Source organism: Micrasema longulum, unplaced genomic scaffold (assembly GCF_059751315.1).
Source record: "Micrasema longulum isolate JH-2025_06_02 unplaced genomic scaffold, ASM5975131v1 h1tg002721l, whole genome shotgun sequence".
Taxonomy (NCBI): domain Eukaryota; kingdom Metazoa; phylum Arthropoda; class Insecta; order Trichoptera; family Brachycentridae; genus Micrasema; species Micrasema longulum.
The window spans coordinates 64,622-91,708 of NW_028279851.1; the positions used below are offsets into that span (position 1 = coordinate 64,622).

The 27,087-nt window shown below is 34.7% G+C and overlaps 1 protein-coding gene across 1 annotated transcript; it reads right to left on the bottom strand.

Moving 5' to 3' along the window:
- On the bottom strand, positions 1-27,087 carry LOC148271699 (protein schnurri-like). The gene is made up of 6 exons (XM_088241038.1): positions 27,010-27,087; positions 3,068-6,630; positions 2,797-2,961; positions 2,425-2,687; positions 2,050-2,243; positions 1-1,923 (listed from the first exon to the last, which is right to left on the bottom strand). Exons 2-6 carry the CDS (start codon positions 6,623-6,625, stop codon positions 131-133), a joined length of 5,973 nt encoding a protein of 1,990 aa, XP_088097164.1. The 5' UTR covers positions 6,626-6,630; positions 27,010-27,087; the 3' UTR covers positions 1-130.

Here is a 27,087-nt window from a genome sequence, read left to right on the forward strand (position 1 = left end):
TATATATATATATATAGTATGTATATAAATATGTCTACCTCACATAAAGATACAACCGAAGTTGATTTGGTATCCTCGATTCGGTGACATGATTGCACATTTAATACAACTACTTAAATTACTTTTGGCACTAAGTATCTGTGGCACTATATTTTACATAACTCGTTTCATCAGTACTATCACTATCATTAACAGTTCTGTTTTCACCATCCATTGAGGCGTTGGGAGTTTGTGGACTAGGTGGTTCATCATCATCCGAGGAATCTGGACCAGGAGGTAAAAGTGGGGGCGCCATCGTCACCGGATCCCACTTTTCTAATTTAGTTGGATCTTTTTCGTGTAATTTTTGAGCCAGAATTTGTAAACTTGCCAATGAGTTATCACAATCTGTTGTATCTATATCAGTTAAGCTAACACCCGCTCTTTCTATTTCTGCAAATGTTCCAAAAGGTAGTTTTCCCAAACATTCCAATCTCATGACGTGCATCTTGCTCCTGAGGTGTTTGGCCAGATGCCCGTGTATTCTAAATGCAATTTTACAATCTGAACATTTAAAAGGTCTAGGGTTTGTAGTTGTAGCTGCTCCGAAAGTTGAGGTCATAGAAACTTTATTATGATGTGAACCAGAACGTTCGTGTTTTTGTAAATGTCCACGTGTCCTAAAACTGACAGCACACGCACTACAGCGGAACGGTCTTTCCATATAATGAATATTGATATGCAAACGTAATTGAGATGGCTTGGAAAAAGTTTTATTACACACTACACAAACTGATCTTCCATCTTCAGTAAGATGACCTTTAGCAAATGCAGCAACAGCGGAAAATTCGTTGGACGGTGTTGTCAATTTAAATCCCACACCTCCAGCCCCAACGACTACTTTCCTCGCTATACCAATGTGTTCTGAAGAGATTATTCCTAACTCTGTTTCCTTATCGCTTTGCGTTATTTCATCCGCATTCGTATTACAAGGATTAACATCACCATTCATTTTATCTGATCTGTTTTCTACACCTGTTTTGGTATTTTGCATTTCCACATTTTCATTGGTTTTTCCACAAGCTACTTTTAAATATTCAGAAGCTACAAACTTAGCATTCTCTGTGCTTGTTGAAGACTCTGAACACTGGGGACTTGACGGCCTTGCCAAAGTAGCAGCTTCTACTATAATTTGAACATTAGAATTTTCAGCTGGTGAAACTTGAGATGGTGCATTTGTTACAATAGTATTTTTCTCCGTCGTACTTGGACTGGGGATTTTGTTGACATGGGTACGCATTACAGAAGAACTCTCTCTTGGCAACATGCTCTTTGCAGTATCATTAACTCCGGTGCTGACCTCTATTTGGCGAAATTGGGCAATCGTATACTGACTTTGCTTAATTTTGGAATCTTTCAAAGCTTTTTCTGTCAAATAGGCTTGTAACATGGGCTCATCATCATCGCGCCATCTGTCATTACGCTGAGGAAGTTTCGCCGTACTTTGGACAAGAGACGCTAACAGGTCAGGTTCACCTACTGGTGTTAAGATATCTGTGACAGGATAACGAACACTCTTTCGTTCCCATCTCTCGCTATCTCTCATATCACTTTTACTAAGATCCATGGGTTTACTCAAATCCATAGGATGCCATAACTGATTATTCTGTCTCGAATTTCCCATTGACTTATCAGATTTATATGATGCCACCTGAATGATGGACTGCTTTCTCCCAAAAGATAGATCGACATCCCGGTGAGCCATATCAGCTTCCTCCATCCTAATATCATCGTTGAGCTGACTTGGCTGGGTGATGTTGGGGCTGTACGGGTAGGTGGAGGGACGTGCGGAGGACAGCAGACCGGGAGCGGGTCTCCCGCCCCACAGGGATAGCAGACAGTGGGCGGCCTCATGTTCCAAGCGAGACTTCCATGAGTCCGTATCTAAAACAGTCAAAGAATATCCGTGTTATCGAGTTTCAAGATACAAAATCAATATTGCAACTGTTTATAATGATATAATTTTAGTTCACCCATGGGCCTAATTTAGAAGTAAACATATTTACTCACCACTAGATTCAGTTTCTCCTTCGTTTCCATCATCCTCGGAATCTGATTCATCGTCAGACTCGCCGACTCCCTGAGAACCATCAGCACCTTCACTACCATCACCATCTTCCGAGGGACTGATGCCCAACTCTGCACATTTCTTATAATGTGACTTACTCTTCATATGTTTAGTCAAATTTCCTTTAGTTTTGAAGCTAGAAAAAAACAGCTCAAATTAAAGCTCTCGATATTTAAAGTAAATTACTTTATATTTATTAGTATAAAAGGCAAGACTCGTATTACTGATCTTGCCAGTTTATCGTTCAACATAATGAAGTGTATCATCAACTGTTATTCAATAAATAAATAAAATGCTACAGTAATAATGCTATATACCTGAAAGCGCAGTGTTTGCAAGTGAAAGGGCGAACATCTGTGTGTGTGCGTATGTGCTTCTTGAGCATAGAAGGCTTCTTGCAACGTATTCCACACTCTGAGCACACATAGCGCCCTCTGCCACGACCGCGTACATATGTATACTCCTCATTACTTTCAAATCCCCCCTTTAAACTCTTAACACTTTTATTATTCGGCACTGTTGCCTCACCATTCACTATTTTAAGATCGTCGCCGCCATTCATTTCTGTATTTGAAGGCTCCTGTAAAATTATAAAGGTTCCGGTTAGAATGTAATATAAGCGCGGCTGTAATAAAGTTTTTCTAGTAAGAATTCGAGTACACGATATATTATCAAGTATGCATATTTACCTGCTGTTTAGCAACTGTGACAGTCCACTGGGACGAATGCGTCATAAGATGATCTTGCTTTATTGTTGCAATGGAAACATTCTGAGGGCGATGACGAGAATCATAGAATGTCATAGCCTTTCCAGGAGTTAGGCCCAGTGGATTTGGTGTAGAATCTGAACAAACCTAAAAATACATAACAATTTTACTGGGTATTCCAAATCAAAATACTTTTCCATCAATAAAATATTTTGTGCTCATTTTATCATGTTCAAATAAAGACTACACTCACCTGCCAATTGCTGTACATGGAAAGAGAATGTTGATTAGCGACATATGTTGGCTGAGGCCTGTTAAGTGTGCAATAATACACTTTGGTGGAGCACTTTAACCCTAAATATGTATAAGCGTGTCCATTTAAATATAGCTGTCCATACGCTTTAGCTGGTCGGGGGGTTTCTGGAGATATTAAAGGCAAAGTATTTGCATTCGGTGTGATGCCATGATGCCGCTTGGGTGTGAAGGTTCCTGGCTTCAGAGGAAGGGATGTAGGTCTTAGAAATTTGGGTTTTTCACATTCCACTTTTAAAGTTGCAACTGATGTATTAATAGTTTTCTTAAAATATGATGTTTCGGATCTTTCTGAAATTTTTGTTGATGTTTCATCTAATTTAAGTCTTGTAATACCTCCAACTTCGGTGCTATTAGAATTGCTTATATCCACTGTCTTATTTAGAATTTCACATTTGGATATTAGGTTTTCGAAATTTTCATAGTTGAATTGTTTATGTGTTTCACCTTTTGTTGTAATTTTCTTTTCTCTTTCGGCAATTTTTGGAATCATCTCTTTTGGTTTTGATTCAAAGCTGTTTTCGAGTGTTTTGTTTTTATTAATATTTTTGCTAAAAACGCCTGTATTATGTAGAAATAATACTTTACTCTCACGGGGTGATTCACTCAAACTTGTTGAACTTCTCTGAAGAATTTCGGTATTTCTTCTCAATATTTCATCAATTTTGTTTTGAGTAAAATTTTGTTTTGCATATAATGATCTTTCAGTCTTAGAATTTTGAGAATTAGTTGGTGAAGAAGTTTCAGTAATAATTTGTATGGATGGTATGAGTGATTTGGATTTAGGACTGCTTTGAATAATAGAGTTACTCGATTTCCAGGTTGATTCACTAATGCTTGTATTAAAACCAGGCACACTGCTGTTAGAAACTCTGTATTTTGATGATGGTTGAATTTTCAGAGTAAATTCTGAGTCAGGCAGTGAAGATTTAATCCCTTTTGATCTTTCATTGAAGTTCACATCACTGCGTGGAGACAGTTCTGGCACATTATTGAGCGCTTGGATAGACTTGACCATATTCAGCATCATGATCTTGGGAGAGGAGGGAATATGAGTGGTGAGAGTATTAGGGCCTGGCATACCAGGCACATAGGGTATAAACTTGCCTCCATGCAAAATGGTAGAAGCCCCGCTAGGGGATGCAGCAGGACTTAGTACTGGCAAAGTAAGGGGATTGTAGGCTGATAGAGATCCGATCGGAGGAAACTGGAATTTTGTCAAGTTTGGTGCTGGTATTCCGGCAACACTTAGATTGGGTGTTGATATATTAGGAGCGATAGAAACCAACATTCTAGGAGTATGAGGATGCGGTGAAGGAAGCGGTTCTTTAGGTGTAGGAGGATTATGAACGATAGTTCCTCCGGAGTGTAAGCCAGATCTGACAACAATACTACTGGTTTCTGGACCTTGGGGTTTTGGTGAAGCCTTGCTTTGTGAAATCATTGTTGGAGAATGTTGAGAGGTGGTCGGTTCTATTCTCATTGTCGTTGATCCCCCAGAATTATCCACAATCTTCACTTCTCCTCCAAACATCTGTAATGAAGTTGAATTTTGCCGCATTGGAGATAAGGATAACTCTTCGAGTGATCTTAACGTAGTTGGCGTTTCTGAACAACGTATCTTTGCAGGCGGACTGTACAAATCAGAACGCTCCAAACTATCTTCACTTTTAGGTCCTGAACATAAACTTTCAACTGAGCTTTCTTCTCTCTTTCTAAACGGAGATATGAGTTTGGAATTATCCGTTATGACAAAAAATGATGATCTTGATGTTTCAGACGTTCGTTGAGTATCAATCAGACGAGTGTTTCCAAGCAATGGACCTGGGGAAGGCAGCGGTGCGGATACTTCGTTATTATCTGATTTAAATATGATAAGATTCTCTGGCTTATGTGATCGCACAACAGGAGTTTTAAGTGTTGAACTAGCTAATTTAGCTAATGTGTTAGGATTGTATGTTTCCGGAAGAGTAACATGAACAGAATTACTTCTTATATAATTATGTTCAGGTTTATTTAACTTAAACGCTTGACCTTTGCAATAGTAAAGCCTGTGAATTTCCAAATTGTCAGCACTCCTATAAGGAACTTGACATAGTGGACATATGTATAATGTTTCCGAAGCATCGTAAGTCTCACTAGTCACTGGTAGAAGACCGGTTGCCTGCGCTCGGGCTTTGAGTAAGAGGTCCTTTATAATTGAACCCTCCGGGTTAAGTGGATGTTGAGGAGCTTTAGAAGAAAGAATATCCGGTTGGGCAAAACTTTCGGAATAACATCTTTTTCTATGAGCCGCTTCAACACTCTCCGAATGTTTAGTAAGATTGAGTGGTTGATTATCATTCTTTAAAGCTTCGTGCGAACTTTGAGTGATTTCATTAGTGCTCGATCTTTGATTATTACTTTCTTTCATATATCGTCTTTGTAAAGGAGAATCTATTGAATCAACTATGGCTTCATTATCTGATATAATTTTTAAGATATGTCTATTTAAAACTTCAGTGTTAGTTGCTAAAACGCTTTTAGATTTATCTTCATCTTCGTGATACAAATTTGCTTTGTGAAATTTAGGCTTGTATATTGTTTTTGGTCTGGAATCAGTCTGTGGACCGGAGTTACTAGGAGGTGAAATGGAGTCTTGGGCTGATGCTTCAGAAAAAGAATTATCATTAAACCCTAAAGCATCACCGCTTGTTCTATCAACTGTCCACGAAGAATCCGCTCTAGGCATGTGATTTCCATTGACTATATCAGTTTCTGATCCGAGAGACCAATCCTCGTCTATACTAGGTGCATCTTCTGAACCTTGAAGTCTTAATGCGTGAGATCTGGATCTACAGTGTTTAAAGAGATTTGATTTAGTCTTAAAAGCGAATCCACAAGGAACACAAGGATAAGGGCGCTCATTGGTATGAGCGCGGATATGTTTTTGAAGAACTGATGGTTTGGCACAGATCAACTTGCAATACGGGCATATGTGGCGACCATTTCCAGGAGTAGTCGAATGTTTTAAACCTGCCTCGCAAGATTCTTGAAAGTCACCGGTTCCTAAAATTTTACCCTCTATAGAATTACCAACTACGGCGTCTTGGCTGTGGCAGTTCACTCTCCCATCTCTCTCTTCACTTTGCTTATCACTATAGTCCTTAATATTAATTTGTACATTATTCTCCGACTCATTACTTCGCGAGGTGCCTAATTTAGTACTGTACACATTTACAGGAACTGAGGGGTAGTTATATAAGCTGTCTACATCCACGATCTTCCTTCCGGTGGATACATCTTGATACGAAGCCATGTGATGTGAGGTGCTTTCGTGGTTGGAAGCATTCTCCATGAATCTACCGAGATCATTATCCACTTGAAGAATAACAGGTTGCACGACAGTAGCCATCTTCTTGAACTTCTTGTGGAGGTATCTGCTGTCATTGTTGTTATTTAAACTATGGAATTCTTCTCGTGGTTTTTCCAGGAGTACCGAAGATGGATTGGGCTTCATGTTTTCTGAAAATAAAGGAAAAATAAATTAACACTGCAAAATTACATTTAATTGGTTTAATTTTGAATAATAATAATAATAAAATTGTGAAAAATCACCTAAAGGGACCTTTATAATTCTATACTTATCCGACCAAGCTATCACTACATATTAAACTGTTTGATTTTAACATTGAAGGTAAGATTTTTTTGTTCTTACAATGGCTGTTGTTTTCTTTTAATAAATAAAATAAAATAAAAAAATAAAGAAATGATTTTAGTTAAGATCTGAACTGACTGGAATGAGGAACTTCAGCCCTACGAGATTTTGGATACAAAAAATATTTTCTTAAGCGCGGTAAAAATTAAAGTGTTAAATTATTTGGCCAAGTTTCTTGAAAATGTAAGAAAAAAATTATTATAAAAACGAACTACTTTGAACGACGTCACTAGTCATATGAATCAACCAATGATAAGAGAGTTGTGGAAGATTTCCGGTTTACTTATCGTCAACAGACTGATCCAAAAAACTAATCGAGGAGAAGCAGAAGAGAACAGAAATACAAAACTTACATTAAAAAAATTTAAACAATTTTGGATTGGTTTAATGGTCTGTTAACAAATAATAAAATAACACTGAACTTCCGCATTGTCGATGATTTGAACGTAGAGACATTTGACTACGGCAAAAGCATTATCTCCAAACCTAGTGTTTAGGCTGTGCTGGTGTTTAACAAGTTTTCATTTCCCTGAATCAAATGCTGACCTAAGAGTAATTATTTGACATGTATTTTTCGTCTTACAACAGTCAGATAGATATCTTGGAGCCATAATACTATTTTGGGATAGAATACATTTTATAAAAATCTACCATTTTTCTAAAGTATCTTGTTATACTATCCTATATGTAATATGATAATAATATAACCATCGATTGTAATACACTAGAAAATAGAGTATTGTGGTTATTAAAATACTTTTAGAAATACAAATATGCGCAATACTTCATAAAGAATATAATATGCTTTTAGCTCATTGTCCGCCTCGAGGGTCTAATGGTCAGCGCATTTGCCTAGCACTCAAGAGGCCTCGGGTTCGATTCCCGACATGGTTGACATGAAACATTCTTTGAAATAGGTGTTTCTACACCGGAATATTTCGTATTCCTGAAGCATAAGATTGATCATCTTACATTTATGTAACAAAAACGACCAAGGGATGGTGTAGCAATCCAGTGCTCTATGCACCATTAGATGCGGAAAAGGGACGATGATGATGATTTAGCTTATTTATGAAGACAAACTATTGAGTAGTTAATATTAGCAAAATACCTAACTTTCTAAAAGAAATTTAAATATCTAAGTATCATCATTCCCATTCAGTACCAAATGGTGCATAGGGCACTGCATTGGTACACCAATCGCAGCGTGTCTTGATCATTTTTGTTTCATGAAGGTAAGATGATCAGTCTCACGCTTCAGGTACCAGTCCAGAATTTTTATTTTTTTTAAAGGAATAACCCGCTAAGCCTCTATTTAGAGTTTTGAGGTTTGTCAGCAGGTGGGATAGAGGAGATATGGAAGGAGGTAATGAAAAACACACCACAACACCCAGACCAATTGAGAAAAAATCTTTCTTGGTTTTTTTTTCTCGCAACTGGCGGGAATCGAACCCGCGACGCCGGCTTCACAGTTGGCCGTCTAACCAACTGCGCCTTTCAACTATGAAATATTTTAGTGTGAAAACACCCTTTTGAATAAATGTTTCATATCAACCATGTCGGGAATCGGACCCGAGACCTCTTGCACGGTAGGCAAACGCGCTGACCATTACACCACGAGGCCGACGATCTAAGTTGTTGAATTTAATTATTTATTTATCCGGCATTAAAACGAAGGTGAATTTTCATTATGTTTAATTTGCAGCACTTAAGTTGGCGAACGGTAAGCGCTGGCGGCTTCGGGGCGGGAGGGCGGGAGGGCGGGAGAGGCGCCCAGCGGGGCTTTCGCTTCCTAGAACGAGTCATGTTTTCCGAGAAGCGCCCCCCTCGGCCCGCTCCCCCCCAGCGCCCGCGCCCCCGGCCGTAACGCGATCACAACAGTGACAATGTCGTCAGCCGGCCCCCAACTGCCCCATACTCCACCGACTCCACAGTCCGACGGCTGGCAATACAGATGTGCATAATATATTAATAAGTACAAGTCGAATTCCGTACACGCCGCGCCGCGTACTGCGCGAGATGAAAACGCGAACATAGGTAATAATAAATATTTTTATCATACATGAAATAGGTAGTACGCAATATCGTCGACATTCAGCAAAAATCATTTTATTATTTATTTATTTATAGGCTTATTCAGTCCATTTAGTCAAAATAAAATACAGCTAACAAAATTAATTAGCTTTAAAGCTAGGGAAAAAAGAGACAAGATCTGGTCTATTTTTTACTCACTGATCGTCATTGCCTTGCGCGTACTGCGTTGGTACACCAAATCGAATCAATTTATTTTGTTCCACGCTAGCTTAGAGTAATAATAATAACCCAATAGAGTCGCCCATACGGGAAAAAACAATTATATTATTACTGACCACAAATTTATTTATTTTTATTTGGGAAAAAAACAACAGTTTTTACATATATTGTATACAGAAAATAAGAATATATATAAACGAAAATTGTGAAAACAGTCGATAAAAATTTTCCACAGTGGTGTAAGATTAAGTACATTATCGGTATCAAAATAAAAGCAATTTAACAATTAAGAAATGTTGGGCACTTAGAAGTTGCAAATAAAATAAAAATACATATATTTATATGCAGTAATAAAAATAAAGTAAATGGAAAATAAGATAAATTTAAAGAATAAGAAAAGAAAAAAGTTATATAAAAATAATGTAAAAGGTACAAAATATAATAATGAACATACATACTACATTTAGCTACAGATTACAGCAATACATGGGGCCGTAGGTACTTGCGTTGAGAATTGCAAGCGCTAACCGAAACCGTCCATCACACGTTTGTTGTTAAACTAAAAACCAAACTAAAACCAAATCGAAAATTTGGAACGCTTTTGTTCTGTACAATAGAGCGTAAGGGCTTCCCTAGAGAATTATTACTCTGAGCACGCAAGAATGAATTATTTTTTTTACAAGCAAAGGGAGTATGAAATATCGCGGTGAAAAACGCCAATTGCAATAAAGATTTTATGCCGACCTTGCCGGGAATCGAACCAGAGATCCCATGCGCCTAGCGCACTTACCACCTCACTACGAGTTGGCTACAATGAGGTAATATTATTATTTAGTGATTCTTATATTTATTTATGGCATAATAGGATGGGGAGGCACTAATGAATCGATATTAAAACCTCTGGAATCTGCTCAAAAATCAATAATTAAAATAATTTTTAAAAAGCCCTTTAGGTACCCCAACGTCAAGTTATTTGAGAAATTTGAGATCCTAGATATAAGTCAATTAAATATTTTTCGAATAATAATATTTGTGAAAGTAAATTATTCTATCAAATCCCAAAAGGAACACTCCCACACTACTAAAAGTCAAATTAGAGGATGGGTCATGGGGTCTATCACAAACTCTGAATTAGGGCGAAGAAATTTCAAGTTTCTGGGCCCCAAAATATTCAATATGTTACCCAAAGATTGCAAAACCATGACCCGGATTCAATTTAATAAATTTGTAAAAAAATGGTTACTGGGTTTAGGTCAAGAAAAATCGGAAAATTTACTCAAAATACATTCCTAAATAATTAATTGATATTGTATAACTGTATAGTAAATTAACTAGTAGGTAGTAATGTTATTGATTATTTTTTGCATAAAAATGTCTGCCTTAAAACAGGTTGTACCTAGTTGGGCCGACTAGACATGATCCAGAGAAATCTATTACCTAAGTGTGTCTGTAGTAGATAAAGTAATTGTTATTTTTGTTAATAAACTATGATTATTATTAATATTATTATCATCCTCAAAAGTATTCACGAAAATGATACTATGAAAGTGTGATTTGTACAGTAGGAAAAAAGCGCTCAATGATTACTTTACTGTTGATACTGTTGAGAAAATAAAGTAATTAAGTTTTTGAAAAAAAGATCTTCCTACAAGCCATATAAATCGGCTTGGTCAATTTTGTAGGTAAATAATAATATAGATGTAAGATTGTGGCCTCGTGGTGGTGTCGTGGACTCACGGATCAAAGGTCCGAGGTTCAAATCGCAATCTACCACAACTCGATTCCCATTTTTCAATCACAACTTATTTACGACCTTTGGGAAATGGTCCAAAAATTGAAATATTTGGATAATTATTAAGAACGCAAATATTTATTTTTCATTTTAAAAATCTGTAATGCGTTTCGTATGTACCTTTATTGTATTATTAAAAAAACGATTTGAATACCTAATCTTTTTTTAAGTATATTATAATGTTTGCAATTGGTTGCTGCACATCGATAGGGACAAGGTTGTCAATTTTTTTTAAAGTTCGAGATTAGCAATTAGCAAAAATTTACAAATTTGCTTTCCTTCCATACTTTTACTTTTATTTGCCTTTTATATATCTTGATATTTTTATGTTTTTTTAATATGTATTTTTGTATTATTAATTTAGTATGTACTATTATTTGGCATATTATTTATTACTCCTATTTCTTACTATAGTATTGAGTTTTCAGAAAACATATCTCAATTATCATTTCAATTTTGTTTTTTTAATACTACTATATTTTACTATTGTTTTGTTGATTTTAATGATACCATTATTTTGTATATTTGATTATGTGTGAATCTTAGTTTGTATAATTTATATTTTAAAATTTATTTCTGATTATCTTTTTTGCATTGTATTCTTTGGAATTTTATTATTTATTACTTATACATTTTTTCTAGATTGTTATTCTATTGCATCACATGTCATTATAATTTAATCTAATTAATTTTACTTTGTATTTTTATTATTAATTATTATGGCTTGACACGGGCATAGACTAAAAAGTCTTAATAAGTTCATTAATATTTAAACTAATGTAATTTTAAATAAATAAATAAATATACATTTAATTTAATCTAAAAGCGTGTTTCAAGAATCGGACTGATGCATAGGTACTAAAAATATTTGTATTTAAATGAACAGAATCAACTGACTAGCCGTAAAGCTCGTAACCAACCTTTTCGGTCGAAACAGCTACAAAAAGGCAATAAATATAAAGATTTATTCATTGGAAAAGTACCTAAAACGTGTACCTATTGTTAATTTAGAATAATGCTCTACGGAGATATTCGATAAACACCTGTATCAACCTGTGAACAAGAAAACCCACTGAACAACGGTTGAAGAATGATAGCTTTCTCGTAGAAAAAAAACAATATAAAGTACAAATACATAGTCTATATAGGGTGTTCTTTAAACCCTGTCACATCCGAAACTACGATGATCAATATATAGCATATTTAGAAATATATTTGGAACGAAGAAAATTTAAAAAAATTAAATATTTTAAAAAAACAAATGGTTGCTTACTTCTGCAGAGGATAAGCAACCATTTGTTTTCTTTTATATTTTATTCTTTAAAAAAAAATTGTTTTAAAAATGTATTTTAATGCGCAAATATGTATTCTTGCTCATACTGATTATCGTGGTTTCGGATGTGACAGGGTTTAAATAACATCCTGTATAACGTGTTCACAATACGAATACATTTTAAAAAAAAAAATTTATTAGGGAACAATAACAGATAACTGGACATACATACATAGATAGATAACATACGAGACATATAATAATATTAAACCCGTCACCCTTTATGAATATTGTTACAAATTATAAATTGATAAAAGTAATAATAAGGTATAAATGCTAAAGAAACATATTTTTAAGAAAATAAAATTTTAAAAAAACACTTTGAAGAAGAAAATTCAAGATATACTAAAACTCACTAGGAAAATTAATAAAAAATACATAAAGGAAAGCGCAGAAAAAATTACGCTGTAGTTACTTGTAAAAATGACTTAATAATAGATAGTAAAATATTTTTTAATTGGCCTAGGGAATTCCCAAAAATGTCTACATCTTTCGCGTTGCACTCACGTATCTTATTGTACTCCCGCACGTGCGAGAGAGGGGATTATAATATCCCGTATTCGAGAAAAGCACTCAACTCTGGAGATGTCAGGATTACGCAGTCGTAATTACTCGTATGATTTGCGTCAATTATTTAGTATTTAAAATTCTCTCATGTATGGCCAATATATTGCCACAATGAAATAAAAAGACAATTTACCGTATGCGAAAAAAAATAGGTTTAGGAAAGGATCGATATAAGAGATTCTCACTTTTTAAAAAATAAATGTTGACCGAGTTATTTGCTTTTACCTACATTCATTTTATTCAAAATCAAAACCTTTCATAAATTTGACAGATCCAGCGGATAATTTTGACGACTCATTTGATATGTTATATGCTGATTGTAATTATGCATTGTGTTAATATTTATTTTTTATAAGTACCTAATACCTACTAGCGAGATTAAGACGCAAACAACGGCGTAGGCTTTTGTTTTAAAACAAATAAAAAATATATAAATTATAGCAAATACCGACGTCCAATAACACCTGCTGGTCCGCTGCATGCATTCCTTTAGTATTTTATACTCAAGGACGATTTACCAACCGATCACCTACGCTCATTCATTTATTGATGTTGACAGGTATCTTGCCTACAAAAATATGCATATTTTTATCTCCAGTAACTCATTATGCGCTCAGTAAAAAAAATAAACAAAGTTTAAAACTTCGTAACAAAACGCTGGGCATCGGTCATCCACCACAATATACTATCGGAGGAATGGTTTATACCTATGCCGAGTCCTTCATTGTAGACCTACCTATACGTGTAGGGTACTAGGTACGTCAATGATGCATCTTTATTGTGTAGGTACCGAGAAAAAGGCGGCAACGCTCTACAACAAGTCGGCATCAACATTCACGGCATACAGCGAACCGGCGAGTTCTCGGCGGTTCCGAGAATCGATTCGGGAGCATCATTATCAGCCATTCAACGGACGCGACAAGTAACGAAGCGGAAAATAAGAGAGAAAAGAGTTGAAACGTTTCTTGCGCGTACGGGGGCGGGGGAGGCGGGAAAAAACCGGCGGGCGGGGACGAATAATGTAGACTTGTTGTTCCTCCTTACCGGTCAGTTGAAGTTATATGGGTTGTAAGTTGTAAGCTGTAAGAAACCCGAACTGGTAATACAATACAATACGGGCCACGAAACCAGTTACATAGTTGTTCATCCGCTCGTGGTAGGTAGAAATATCGCAAACGACGCCGATACCGCGGTGGTTATTCGCGGCAAGTCGCATTCCGCCATTCCGCGTCGAAGTTGATGGCGACCTGTCCATGTGTCCGTAGGACCATCAGCGTCGCCAGCCTTCGGTTCTATCCGCATGCACAGCCTATACAACTACAAATTCAATTAATATAAAGTTCTAGAAACTAAATCCGTTCCTGGTACCCGGTACAACGAAACAGAAATTCAATTTTATGAATAAATCTTCTACGCGGTCTACCTGTCCGAGTCCAAAGTACAGTATTTCAAAAACAACTAACGAATATAAATGTATCCAAGACCACCTAGTCCATTACATAGCAGGATGCGGAAGTGGGGATTACTATGACTACCTAGTACTACCCACCTACCTAGCATCGCCATCGGTAGGTATCGTATAACATAAATGATAAAGTCCTTGACTTCTGTTATGATAGTAATCAGAAGCTCCCGAACCGCGAACACCCTTCAGTTAGGATATATTTCTATATTATAGGGATAATTATACTAATTTGTCCAAATCGCATTTCGTGTGTATATAATATTACATTATGTAGGTAGAGTAAAACTTCAACTACCCGAATTCACGAGTGCCAGACGTTATCACACAAAAACTTACCGTGCACAAAGTTAATTGCTTTGACAAAGAAACGCGACGGCCGCCGGTGCTCTTTTTTATTCGTTATTATAACATCTCCATTATTTTTTGTCTCCTGATATTTGGCGATCCGGATGACTGGAGTTCGCATAAACGGAGTTCTTCTGTATATTTATTTGTGCATGTATACATTGTATACTTCCCCGCTAATAAAGTTTAGACCGTTTTCTCGCAACATATGATTAGTAGTTATGAATGTTCGTTCATCTTTGTTTAATTAATAACATCATATTTTACTTTTTCTATTATTTTATGTTCAGAACAATATTATTATTATTTATCTGCTAGATCACGAAAAGAAAATCCACTCTGCTTTTGAAGAGGATCAGATATTAATTTGTGCCCTATGTCATTATCAATTTGTGCGAAGTCAGTTCCACGTTACATCAGTGCAATGAACCGCGTGCAAAAAATGGGATACTCAAATAAATTGCGAGAGAAAAAGAGGTTGGGACGCAATGGAAAAAAAAGAAACAGTTTTATAATAATTGACTTCGGTAAACGAAGCGCGACAAGTCACAAAATTTTGAACGACTGAGCGGAGCGAGGCATTAGCCAGTCAAAATAGGTACGGTATGCTACCAAACTACGGACATCGCGTTAGGGCGCCTCTAGGCCTCTAGCTCTAAAGTAGAAACTAGAAACCGCATCGTCCGCGTCCTTGTCCGCGTGCAGCGCGAAACTCCGAACGGCGAGCGGCGTGCGGCGAGGGGGCGACGGTGGCGGCGCAGGAGTGCCGAGGGGGGAGCGAGGGGCACTTGTTGCGCTAGTGCCGATGTACTCAATGGGAGACTCCGCTCTGGCGGCGCCAACCGGTTTCCCTCCCCACCCACCCCGCCGTCCTTCTCCGCAGGCCGCAGCCCCAGAGGTCGGCCGGGAGTCCGCCGTCCGCCACGCGCCACCATGCGATATAATGTTATGGCACATGGCATAGGACAGTTTGTTATTATTTTTATTGTCAGCACATTCAGCGGTGATTATTGTTTACGTTTAAACACATCTAAGCTTGATGGTTGCAGAACTCGATACCCACAGTTAGACGCGGCATAAAAATTTAAATAAAGGTCACGAGGGAAAGGTTTAAGTATTATGAGAAGAGTAGGTACAGCTTTTGAAATTAAATTTCGCTAAAAAATCTGTAGTGAAACTGTATTCATCTTTAAAACATAGTCCACGATACGTTTTTGAAATGTGTTCCCAAAGATACCATAGATTGTGAAGGCATACATTAATATTACCGAAAAACTTTCGATAATGAAAACGAATGCATTGAAAATCATGTTAAAACAGGGTCAGTTGAAGGCGAGAAAAATGATAGTATCTTCTATATTTTACTATATTCGAATAAAAGGAAACAACTCATACTCATCCAGAAACACTGAATAAAACAAAATGTAATAAAAAGATGAACCGTTGCATTAAAAAGTTCCACCTGCAACTCGTCAGCTGCCTGAACAAACGGATCTTATTTGTGTGTTATGGTAACCTCGACTATCACCTGAGAGTAAGTGTTCCTGTCCTGAGCAGTTCTAAACGGTGCCTCGAATGTTCTAATCCTTGTCCGGTCTACAATTGTCCGGAGTCAGGACAATTGCTTTCTGTCCGCACGTCGTCGACCCTCTATTTTGCCTTTTATAATAAGGTGCGGTAGTTCGCACTTCTTTTATAATACTTTTTAATAATCTTTCCAAGACTAGGTATAATCATTTAGAGTTTACAATGCACCTACACAAATATTATTAGGTTTAGGTAAGTCCATCTAACTTCGCGTTCAATTTTTTAGTAAATTAAAACAATGACACCTAGTGTTTCGTGTTCGGGACTAGGAAATTCTCAGACTGATCGGAAATTCAATTCCGCGAATTAATATTAATGTGACCGTTAAATCTCAAGGCTGACTTTCCATGGACGTACGTCGTGTTTTGCATTTTAAATAACCTAAAACACTCATATTACAACTTGTACTTCACCCACGAATGTCTCTTTAGAGTTAAGATGCGTATAATATGTTTAGGTATATTTCTTATTGGTATGGAGATCGTTAAGAACACGATCACAATTGAGGGTTTTTGTTTACAAAAACTGCATAGCTGAAATTTGATTTTTTCCTCATATACTGCAAAAAACATTCTGTATTAAAAATTTGGATTATTTTGAACACAATATGAGATATGAACTCATTAGCTTATTATGCTTATTGTTATATTTTTAAGTAACGTAACTGCACTCGTTTTTTTTTTTTTAAATAGAATTTTGTTAAACAATGTTTGATTATGTCCAAATGCTTGCAGACTGGTTGGATTTCCTCCCTAGGGAATTTTGTTAATTTATATGAAACTTAAGTTTTACAATATATCAATCCAAATGTTTCATTAATTTTGAATGCAGAATGTTTTTTGCAGTTAATGAGAAAATATTCCAATTTCAGTTATGCATTTTTTGTAAAAAAAACAAACCGATTATGAAAGAACAGAATATTCCAAACGCTCTCGCGGCCGTGTTATCTCGTGTATTTACATACAAAGTACACGAGAAAAACTGTTTTCTCGTGCCACGAGAGCGGTTCAGAAGAGCACCCCTGAAGACAATAGATAGCTTTTCATAATCACACGGAGTTATTAGACTGGAGACTTATCGATACTTATTACTATGTATGCATTTCACATATTTTACTTACTGGGAAAATTTCCAAAATAGATGTATTCATATAAGAGCACACTCGACTATATGGCGCCCTCTGATAATATATTTATATTCTACATTCCTTTTCCGCACCTAATGGTGCATAGGGCACTGCTTTGGTACACCAATCTCAACGTATCTTGATTTTTTCGTTACATGAAAGCAAGATGATCAGTTTTACGCTTTTCTATTTAACTTTTTGAACATAATGTTTTTTGTACATTGGCGGGCTTATTGCCAAATAGCAATTTCTTCCAACCAACCAACAAAATAAAAGTTTTATTTTTATAATTCAAGTTACAGAACATATTCAATAGAAATAAACGTATTTGTTTATAAATTACCTTAAATAAAAACTATTACTCAATGGGAAAAGGGACAAAAGAGGAAAGAGGAAAAAGGAAAGGAGGAGAGATTAAAGAAGAGAAAGGAGATGTTTCTTCAGACGTGATTTAAACAGAGATAATGTAGTAACATCTTTGATGGTGGATGGGAGATGATTCCACAGTCGAGCCGCATGGACACTATATGAGTTAGAGAAGAAAGAGGAATTGTGGATGGGTATTAAGAGAGTGCCTTGAGAATTAGAACGAAGAGGTAAACCATGAACTGATAAGCGTTGAAATTTTTCACGCAGGTATATAGGAGCGTTAGGACTATGAAGTACATTGAACAGAAGTGAGAGGGAGTGATAGTCTCTCCGCTGTCTAATTTTTAGCCATTTCAGTTGCCTACGATAGTCAGAAATGTGGTCATATTTCCTAAGACCAAAAATGTACCGTACGCATGTATTCTGAAGTCGTTCAAGTTTATCGAGTTGCTCACAGCTTAAATCAGTCATGAAAACATCAGCGTAATCTAGAATGGGTAGTAGTAATGCTTCAGATGCCAGTCCAGGGACTATGAAATGTTCTAGTGTAAAAACACATTTTTAAATAAATATTTCATGTCAACGATATAGGGAATTGAACCCGAGACCTCTCGCATGGTAGGCAAAAGCGCTGACCACTAGATCACGAGGCCGACATTCTACATTATGGAATAAAAAACATATAATCTCGTAGACAAATGATAACTCCACTACGACATTAAAAATAACAGCGTAGAATATTGAATGAATAATAATATTTAAGTCCGATTACTGTGTAGACTTTCTTAAATTGTGTAAATTATTCGTAACGGCCGCGGCCGGTTATTCCGAACACTGAATTTTGCATAACATTATATCTGACTACCGCGCGGGTCACGGAGTGAGACCTTTGCTTTAATTCAAATCAGGCCATTACGTTCCTACAGACATTGTTATCACTTCTCGTGTATATCGGTGGAACTGCAATCATTCTACTGATTCAAGACATCGCGCGGCTAAACCCTCGCGGAAACTGGACATCTTTGCAAACGTGCGAACCACGAGCCCACCGCTTGATAACGATAACTGTTAGCCATTCAAGCCTCAACCACACGCACGCGCACACCAACGAAAAAATATTTAAAATTTTACGTAGGATAAAGATAAATTGTTCGAATCATATGTTTTATTTTTAAGAATGGAGAAGTTTAAAACAATGTTTAATACGCATCTGATTTAATTTTAAAATGTAAAATTTTATGATTCAAATATTTTTGTGTAAACACGTGTTTTATTTTTTTATTTACTACTATAAATCACACCAATAGTAAATAGACAAATTAGGACAGTGCAGTACAATAAAATAATAAATATTTTAATATACCATTCTCTTCGAGCACACTTAAAACCACTTAAACAGTAAACAAATAAAAAGTAACCAGAAAGTAGAACGTTTGTAGCGATAACAAAAACAAGATATAAAATATTTCATTCAAAAGTTTTTTTTAGAAAGCAGCCCAAAAATTATTCTTAATTTTATATGGATGCTTAAAACTGTTTACATTTGACCTATCGCGCGATTCGCCCATTTCACACGTATCGTTCAAATCCACGCGACACGGTAAAAAAAGGGTGGATTGAGATTTAAAAAATATTCAGCGATTACTCTCAGGTAAAAAAACCAGCGAAAGGACATTGAGTGGAAATAAGTCGGCCTCATGGTGTACTGGTTAGTGTGTTTGCCTGCCATTAAATAAACAAAAATAATTATAATATTTAAGTTTGTCCAAATGTTCATGGACAAAAGACTGGATTTCACCCCCTCGGGGGTCATTAAGATTAACAAATTACAACAGGGATGGAGAATACCTTAAATAAGGGAATATGGAAGTCAAGGCATTTACAGGGCTTATGACCTGTCATTGGCTGGTTTAAGTGGCCACTTTACACACTGTGTAACATTCACCATTTTGCCTATGTTTGAACATCCATATTTCTTCAATTCTTCCATCTGTTGATTTTAGTGAAGTTAAAGAGCTGAAACCTTTATTGTTGTGAAGAGATTCATCTGACTGAATTATTTCACATACTAGGCAACGCCTGAAAACAATTTTTCAATTTTTAAACTTCTTCTTGGACCAGTTGGTTTCATTACAATATTTGAGTTTGTCCAAATGTTCATAGACAAAAGACTGGATTTCACCCCCTCGGGGGGCAAAATGGTGAAAGTTACACAGTGTGTAAAGTGGCCACTTAAACCAACCAATGACAGGTCATAAGGTCATGAATATGCATCACATTTTGATATATTTAGTTTATTTCTGCCTAACTTAAAAAATAAAGTGACCAACATATTTTTATCAAAAAGAGCAAATCATCTTCAGAAGATTGGGTTGGAATAGTTATAATTTGATTGATTAATGTATTCTGTTATTGTATAATTTCTTTAAAATATGTATGTATTTCAAGTTATTAATAATGTGTATAGTACGAGTATATTAATATTTCATACTTGATTTTTTTTATTTTTAATCTTTTTATTTCTAAGCACTCTTTATACTACATATATGTAAATGGCAGAAATGCCGTATATAAATAAATAAATAAATAAATAAGCCCTGTAAATTCCTTTGACTTCCATATTCCCTTATTTAAGGTATTCTCCATCCCTGTTGTAATTTGTTAATAAAAATAATTATAATACAATAAAAATCAATCTTACGTATGTTACTTTATGGTGCCGCTTGGATTCTTACGGTCGTCTGATATTAAGTTCTCCAAAACGAACGCCATTTTCGGGAGGAGTGTACAAGTCTGGATTTTGTCTAAGGGAAGAGACCATTGCAGAAGACTGCTGCGAGATATTGCATAGATGTATATACTATTAAGCGTGTTGTCCAGATGCCCTTTGAAATATATGTATGTTTATGTAATAATATTTCATTTTTATTTTTTTTGCTTTTATTTAATTATATATGTGCTTCCACTTTCCATTATGTTGTATCCCAACTCTACACAGGGCCCTTGGCCTTTAGAGTTTGGGATACGTTATTATTGTATTTTTTTTGGAATATGTATGTATTTGTATGTATGAATATATAAATAAAACATTATATATTTTTTTTTAAATGGGCCATTGTCTGGCGGATGTCACCCAATTCAGAGCTAAAAAAAAAACGTTTTTGTAGTAACGTCAAAGGAGTTATTTATATTGACACACGAAAAATCATTTGTATCTGGCGTGTTAATTTATTTTTTTATTACAATGCTTGAAACATATATCAACATTAAAATGTAAAATCAGCTTAAAACTAAAAAAAAACTAAAATAAACCTAATTATTAACGACGTTCTTACAAGGTTACATCATTTTGCAAAAACGTTAGAGATGGGACAAATTGATCAATGTAAATTGATCGAATAAAAAATTTATTAATTTGATGTTGTTCATGAAAAAAGTATAAATGCCTCATTTTTTGGTGAATATTAAACACACTATAATAGGCTTGTTTTTCCTTTTTTTATGTCAATTTTCGGAAACAGAGTTTCATGATTGCATGAAATAACTGATAAAATCGATTTGATCAGTGATCAATAATTTCCCATCACTAATGAAATTAGTGTGACAACTGTCACTCTAATCAAGCTATATTTTACGGACTATAGTAACTTTTTCCTTTCCACCGTCGGCGTCGATATGTATTTATTAAAACATGTTATGGGAGCACTATCTTATTTTCGTCGAGTATGAATCTGATCATCCGAGAGCTTGCATGATGAGTACGCCACGCCAGTACCGAGTGCTGGGTACATAATAATTTTATTTATCAACGGCCGTAGACAATTTTTAAAACAAATTGTACAACATCGTTAAAAAGTGATCAAATATAAAATACATATTAAGTTTATAAATCTTACATACATATTACTATGTATACCTGCTAATCCCAATGGCAAGCTTTTTTTTTACTTTTTCATCAGCACCATCAGCCTTAAATCATAGAATCCTACATATTCCGTTACAAATTACTTAACTCTTTGAGTATTTTTTTTTCCTACTGTGTATTTGAAAATTTACGAAAAAAGCAAAAGTTTTCGCTCGACCATAATTTATTTATTATTAAAATCAAAAATTAATCTAGTCGTATTATCAGAAACACTGCATGATTGTTTACATAAGGTGAATAATTTGGGCCTATATCATTAAATTTACTCAGCTACAGCAAAACATCAGGTGAACGTGAGATTACTTATCAAAATATGATACTGGATACTGACATGTGTACAGGTATTTTAATTGCTTTCAGTTGTTAAATTATTTATAAATATGAAATTGCTTATCGCTGATATGAAAATCTGACAATACACTCATTAGCATTTGATTTTTGATAAGTAGTTAAAATTAGTGAAAATGTCCCAAAAATATTGACAATAATACAAAAATAGTAACTTCTCTGTGGCTGCGAATATATATTTAATAAAAAAAAATATTGCAATAAATATGACTATATAAATATAACAATAAATAATAATTAACTATAAGTCGTTAGTACATAGTCGTACTGGTTCCAAAAGCCACCCACTCCAGAATCAATAATTTGCTTTTCCCGAAAAAAAAAATAATTGCTTTTCAAAATTATTTATTGTTTTTAATGTGAAATTTGTACTCAGTACACTATTTTTAATTTTATGGCCGATTTTGTTATTTTAAAAAGAAAAACATAACGCCCAAAATATCGTTCTATGACCGTTCCTTCACCCAGTAGGGGGTTGACATGTTTGGTGACATTTACCGACTGAATCAATAGGTACACCCTTATTTTATTAATACTAAACAATAAGGTGTTCGTCTAGTATAAAAATATGTAATACGTAATTAGTATCTACGCTTAAATATTTCTAATGTGTAATTTTTTATTTGAAATACTAAAATAATATTAAATACACAATAATTATTGTGATAAATAACATATAACATATTTATTCTAATGATCGCATGATTCATACAAATATGCAATGATATTTGTTTGATATTTGTATCTACTTAACTCTTCAATTAGTGCAGTGTATATTCAACAAATTCTTTGTAGAATTTTTCTGCATACATACCTACATGCTACATATATACTCGTATTTGCACAACTGCTAGGCGTATTGGAACACCGCTATATCGGTTGAAAATATATTCATTAAATTGTTAGAGCAATATCACCGTTGTTATAAAACAACAAATAAACAAAAATTACAATTTGTAGCTAAATAAATATAATAAAAGAACATTCACACTCATAAATGTGTGATCACAGCAGATACCGAAAGGATGAAAGGCGAGTTTCTGGCGCCTCAAAACCAAACCCAACCAGCTAAGGGAAGGTAACCCCGACAGAAAAATCCAACAGAAAAGATAACGGGAAACCACTATGGTCATCTTTTCCCAGGAATTTCTATGGCGAGTACATCCAATAAGCAGTTGTCTTGGCTGCGGAATATAAGAGTAGCGCAGGACCGAGATGCTTTCGCTGTAGTGATCGCCAACGTCGAGGGGGACATGACAAGGCACCGCAAAAAGAAGAGGAAGAAGAAATAGCATTCAATTTGCTATCGTTCGTAAAATCGCAGTCTCTTCATTCTCAACTAAGAATACTTCGTTTGAAAAAAAAATGTGTAGAAAGTATGTTTCCACATTATTTAGTCACAATGCTCCCTTGCAGTCTCACGTACTTAGGACACGTGACATTATTTATGTACTTACTATTTTACTAAATGATGAATAAAAAACAAAAAAAATATTTCAACATATACTCGTATGTATTATGAAATATTACATATCTGTTATTTTTTTTAATACTTTATTACAATTTCCAGAAACTATTATACTATTAATAAAGGCTAGCTTGTGGTTTGATATTTTTGTACTATGAGACAGTGTGTGGGACTTCCGGAAACCGAACGTTTATTTTGCAGATAAAATTTTCCTCAAAAGATCGATTTAAAATCGAACGATAAAAGCATTAATTCTAGTACTGCTGGTCTAAAAAATAAAAATGAATGATAAAAAAATAATAATGAATTTAAAGATACTTAAAGTAATCTAAATAGGACACAAATAAAAATAATAAATAAGGAAAGCAAGCATTGAACTTTTTTAGGGACCGCATGCTCTTTTCCAACTTTTATGACGTAGTTGATGGGAAACGAGGAAAAAAAATAGGTACTTCCATATTTCTTTCTCAAACAAGATCTTCATCTTAAAATATCAATCAACAATGAATTATTAAGTTATTATTGTTTTTTCTTTATATAGAATGGCAGTGCGACGCCGTCGCCGCGCCGCCGACGTTGAAGCGCGAAGCGATGCAAAGCGACGAAGGAAAAACACTAAGACGTATTTTCTAGATGGAAATTAAACATTGTCTAAAACACATTAAATTTATATATATTATTGAATTATGTATTTAAGTTGTTTTACAGTGACAGTACAATAGAGCAAACGTAAATATTTTATATATCACTAAATTTTCTACAAATTTTTCAATTTAAAAAAATTAAATTATTAGCCCTGTTTCAGATCAACATAAAAATACAATGTAATAATCATCATGATGAACGACAATTAACGTTTAATCAAATATTTCATTCACTATTAATTCCTAGTATGTATTTTAAAAACGTAATTAAAAACCTTACTTTGCTTTTTTAGAAGTTTGCTTTGTTTAATGTGACTGCTTGTGACTGGTGAATTATTATGAATCGTAAAAAAAGGAAAACAAAAAAAGTAAAAACCAGAAAAGTTGTCATACAATAAAGGTCTGCAAAATCATGATAACGTAAAAAGTAACGGAATGGGGAAAATGTGATATTTTCAGTGGGTATTAAAAATAATGACTTAATGAACACTTGAACTCATGAAAATAGTTTACATTTTCCTGAAAATACTGTATACTGCACTAAAGGGATTTAGGGATAAGAATAAAGGGAGGTAATGTGCCATTTTTCTTGTTGAAATATATTTTTGGATGACGCATTTTTCTTATTTATATACTTTATAATGGATAACGACGTAAATATAGTTCAGACGGGATTAATTCATATACGTACATTGTGTCGAAAGATTTTACTCGTAAATATGGTATATAAGTTAATTTTGGTAACATTTCTATTTACTTTGCATTCCATTATGTTTAACGGGGCGTTGGGATACAAAATATAAAATAACAATGCTATCTGAATGTTTACAACTAACAGAATAAAAATAAAGCATAGATAAGACACAGCACAAAAGAATATTGCGGCTAAAATAATTTATTAGAAATAAATACTCCCATTCAATCCAGCAGATGAAAGAAAACCACAATATCGAGTAATAAGAAATAACAGGAAGTGGGATATACTCACGAAACTGCTATCATTATAATATTATATTCACTTCTGGGGACGAGCTTATCAATATTCCCATATAGTTATACCATTATATTTTATTTACAAATTGGTACAATATAAAACAGTAATGACGGCTAGTAACTGAATAAAACGTGTAATCATTATTCCTATTACCTACGACGATTTACGTATCTTTATAAATATTTTTTTATATTCTGTGCTGAACCAAAGAAAATGTGTTTAGAAAATTATAGTAAGAAAAGACAGAATTATGAATATTTCGGTGTGTAAAGCAGCTATTCATCATCAGTGCCACTGCAGCTCATTGTGGGCCCTGGCGTCCTACAGAATCTATCTCTATTCCTCCCTGCACCCTGCGGCTTTCTCCAGTTTGTCAGGCCAATTGCTCTAATATCACTTTCCACATTACCCAGCCATTTTAATTTTGGTCTGCCTCTGCTTCGCCTGCCTTCCGGAGTGGTATAAAGAGTTTGTTTGGGAGTAAGATTGTCATTGATTCTGCGCACATGGCCCAATCATTGTAATCTTCTTATTTTCATAAAGTGTGCAGTGTTGGGTTCCCCATACAGTGCCTCTAATTCATGATCAATCCGTTTCCTCCACACTCTATTTTGGATAGCAGCACCAAATCTTTTTTTCTTTCAAATACTAATACCATGTTTTTATCTCTTTTGGTCATAACCCAGCATTCGGCGCCATATGCAATGACCGGTCTGAGGAGATTTTTGTAAATAATGGTCTTGGAAGCAGCTATCGTTGGACCGTAATGTCGTGCAGAAAGCTCAGAATAGGGGAATGGGAACGATATTGAGATGTGGCATATATAAAAAGATTCAACATAATATGTTGACGCTGCTGAACATGCTTTCGGTAAAGCAAATGTATTTTCAAACACATAAGTATTTATGTTTTTAATTAAAAAATAAATTGTTGAAGAATACATGTTCAGTAATGTTCAACGTAATAACGAAATTCATCGCTATCCAACGAGGGGAGGTGAAGGTTTCAGACTCCCTAAAACAAGAATCCAGGCAACTCAGAACAATCTGTATCACGAAGGACTTAAGATGTTTAATGGGTCGCCGAAAGAGATTAGGGATGCTGGGTTTATCGCATCGTTTTGTGGGATGGCGATGGGTTTTGTTAAAAACAAACATCCATATAGGTAGATAGAGTGTCCTCGGAAAGCGTCTGGATTTTATAACCAAATTTGGTTTTTAAAATTATTTCTGTATATATATGGATATTGTTTATTAGTTAAGGTATAACTAGGTTTTCAAATTTTCTTTGTAAGTACAACTATCTTAAACTAAATAATTTACATTATAATATAAGTCTAGAATTATTATTTTATTTTTTGTCCTAACTTTAATTTTCTTAAGTTGTTTTTTATTTAAATTGTACCTGTATGTACTCGTATTATAAAGAAATATATGTACCATTGTTAAATGGACTTAAAACGTCCGTAAATAAATCAATTTTATTAGTATTTCCATCCCTAAGAATTGAGGTTCCGACTATTCAATGTTCTGTGTCTCCATTCTCCATATATTATTTTATTGCTAGAAATGTTAGTTTTGTGATGTCCCAAAAAGTTTTTCATAGCTCTTCAAAATTGTATTTTTTATTAATTACTTTTAGTTTTTAATTATCTTGAACATGCATTTTCCTGTCAACGGTTGACCAACACCAATTTAAAAGTATATTTTTGAAGCGAGTACCGGTTTACCAAAATAAATATACAGAATTGTAATATATTGGTAATTTTAAGAATACTTATTGAAAGATAAAAAAAAAACTTTGTAAGACGTCACTCCATAATCTCCCCATAATTGTACGGATGAATATATTATTTCTTTCGAGTAATGAGAAACGTTAAAAAAATATTTTAAAGTAGATATATAATGTTGCATTATCGTGTAATATTTATTTCCAATAAAGACATTAAAAGTATCGTTGAATAAACTTACCGTTTGACGCTGTAAGCGTCCCGACGCCGACGTCTCTAACCGGCGTCTGTTGCGCCCCGAGAGAAAGTGTAATTCCGC

What these genes read in the sequence shown, in the direction of transcription:
- LOC148271699 (XM_088241038.1), bottom strand. Translation starts at nt 6,625, where the DNA reads ATGAAGCCCAATCCATCTTCGGTACTCCTGGAAAAACCACGAGAAGAA. An exon ending in TCACAGTTGCTAAACAGCAG is followed by an intron (nt 2,688 to 2,796) that starts GTAAATATGCAT and finishes ATAATTTTACAG; the next exon opens with GAGCCTTCAAATACAGAAAT. An exon ending in AGGAGAAACTGAATCTAGTG is followed by an intron (nt 1,924 to 2,049) that starts GTGAGTAAATAT and finishes TGACTGTTTTAG; the next exon opens with ATACGGACTCATGGAAGTCT.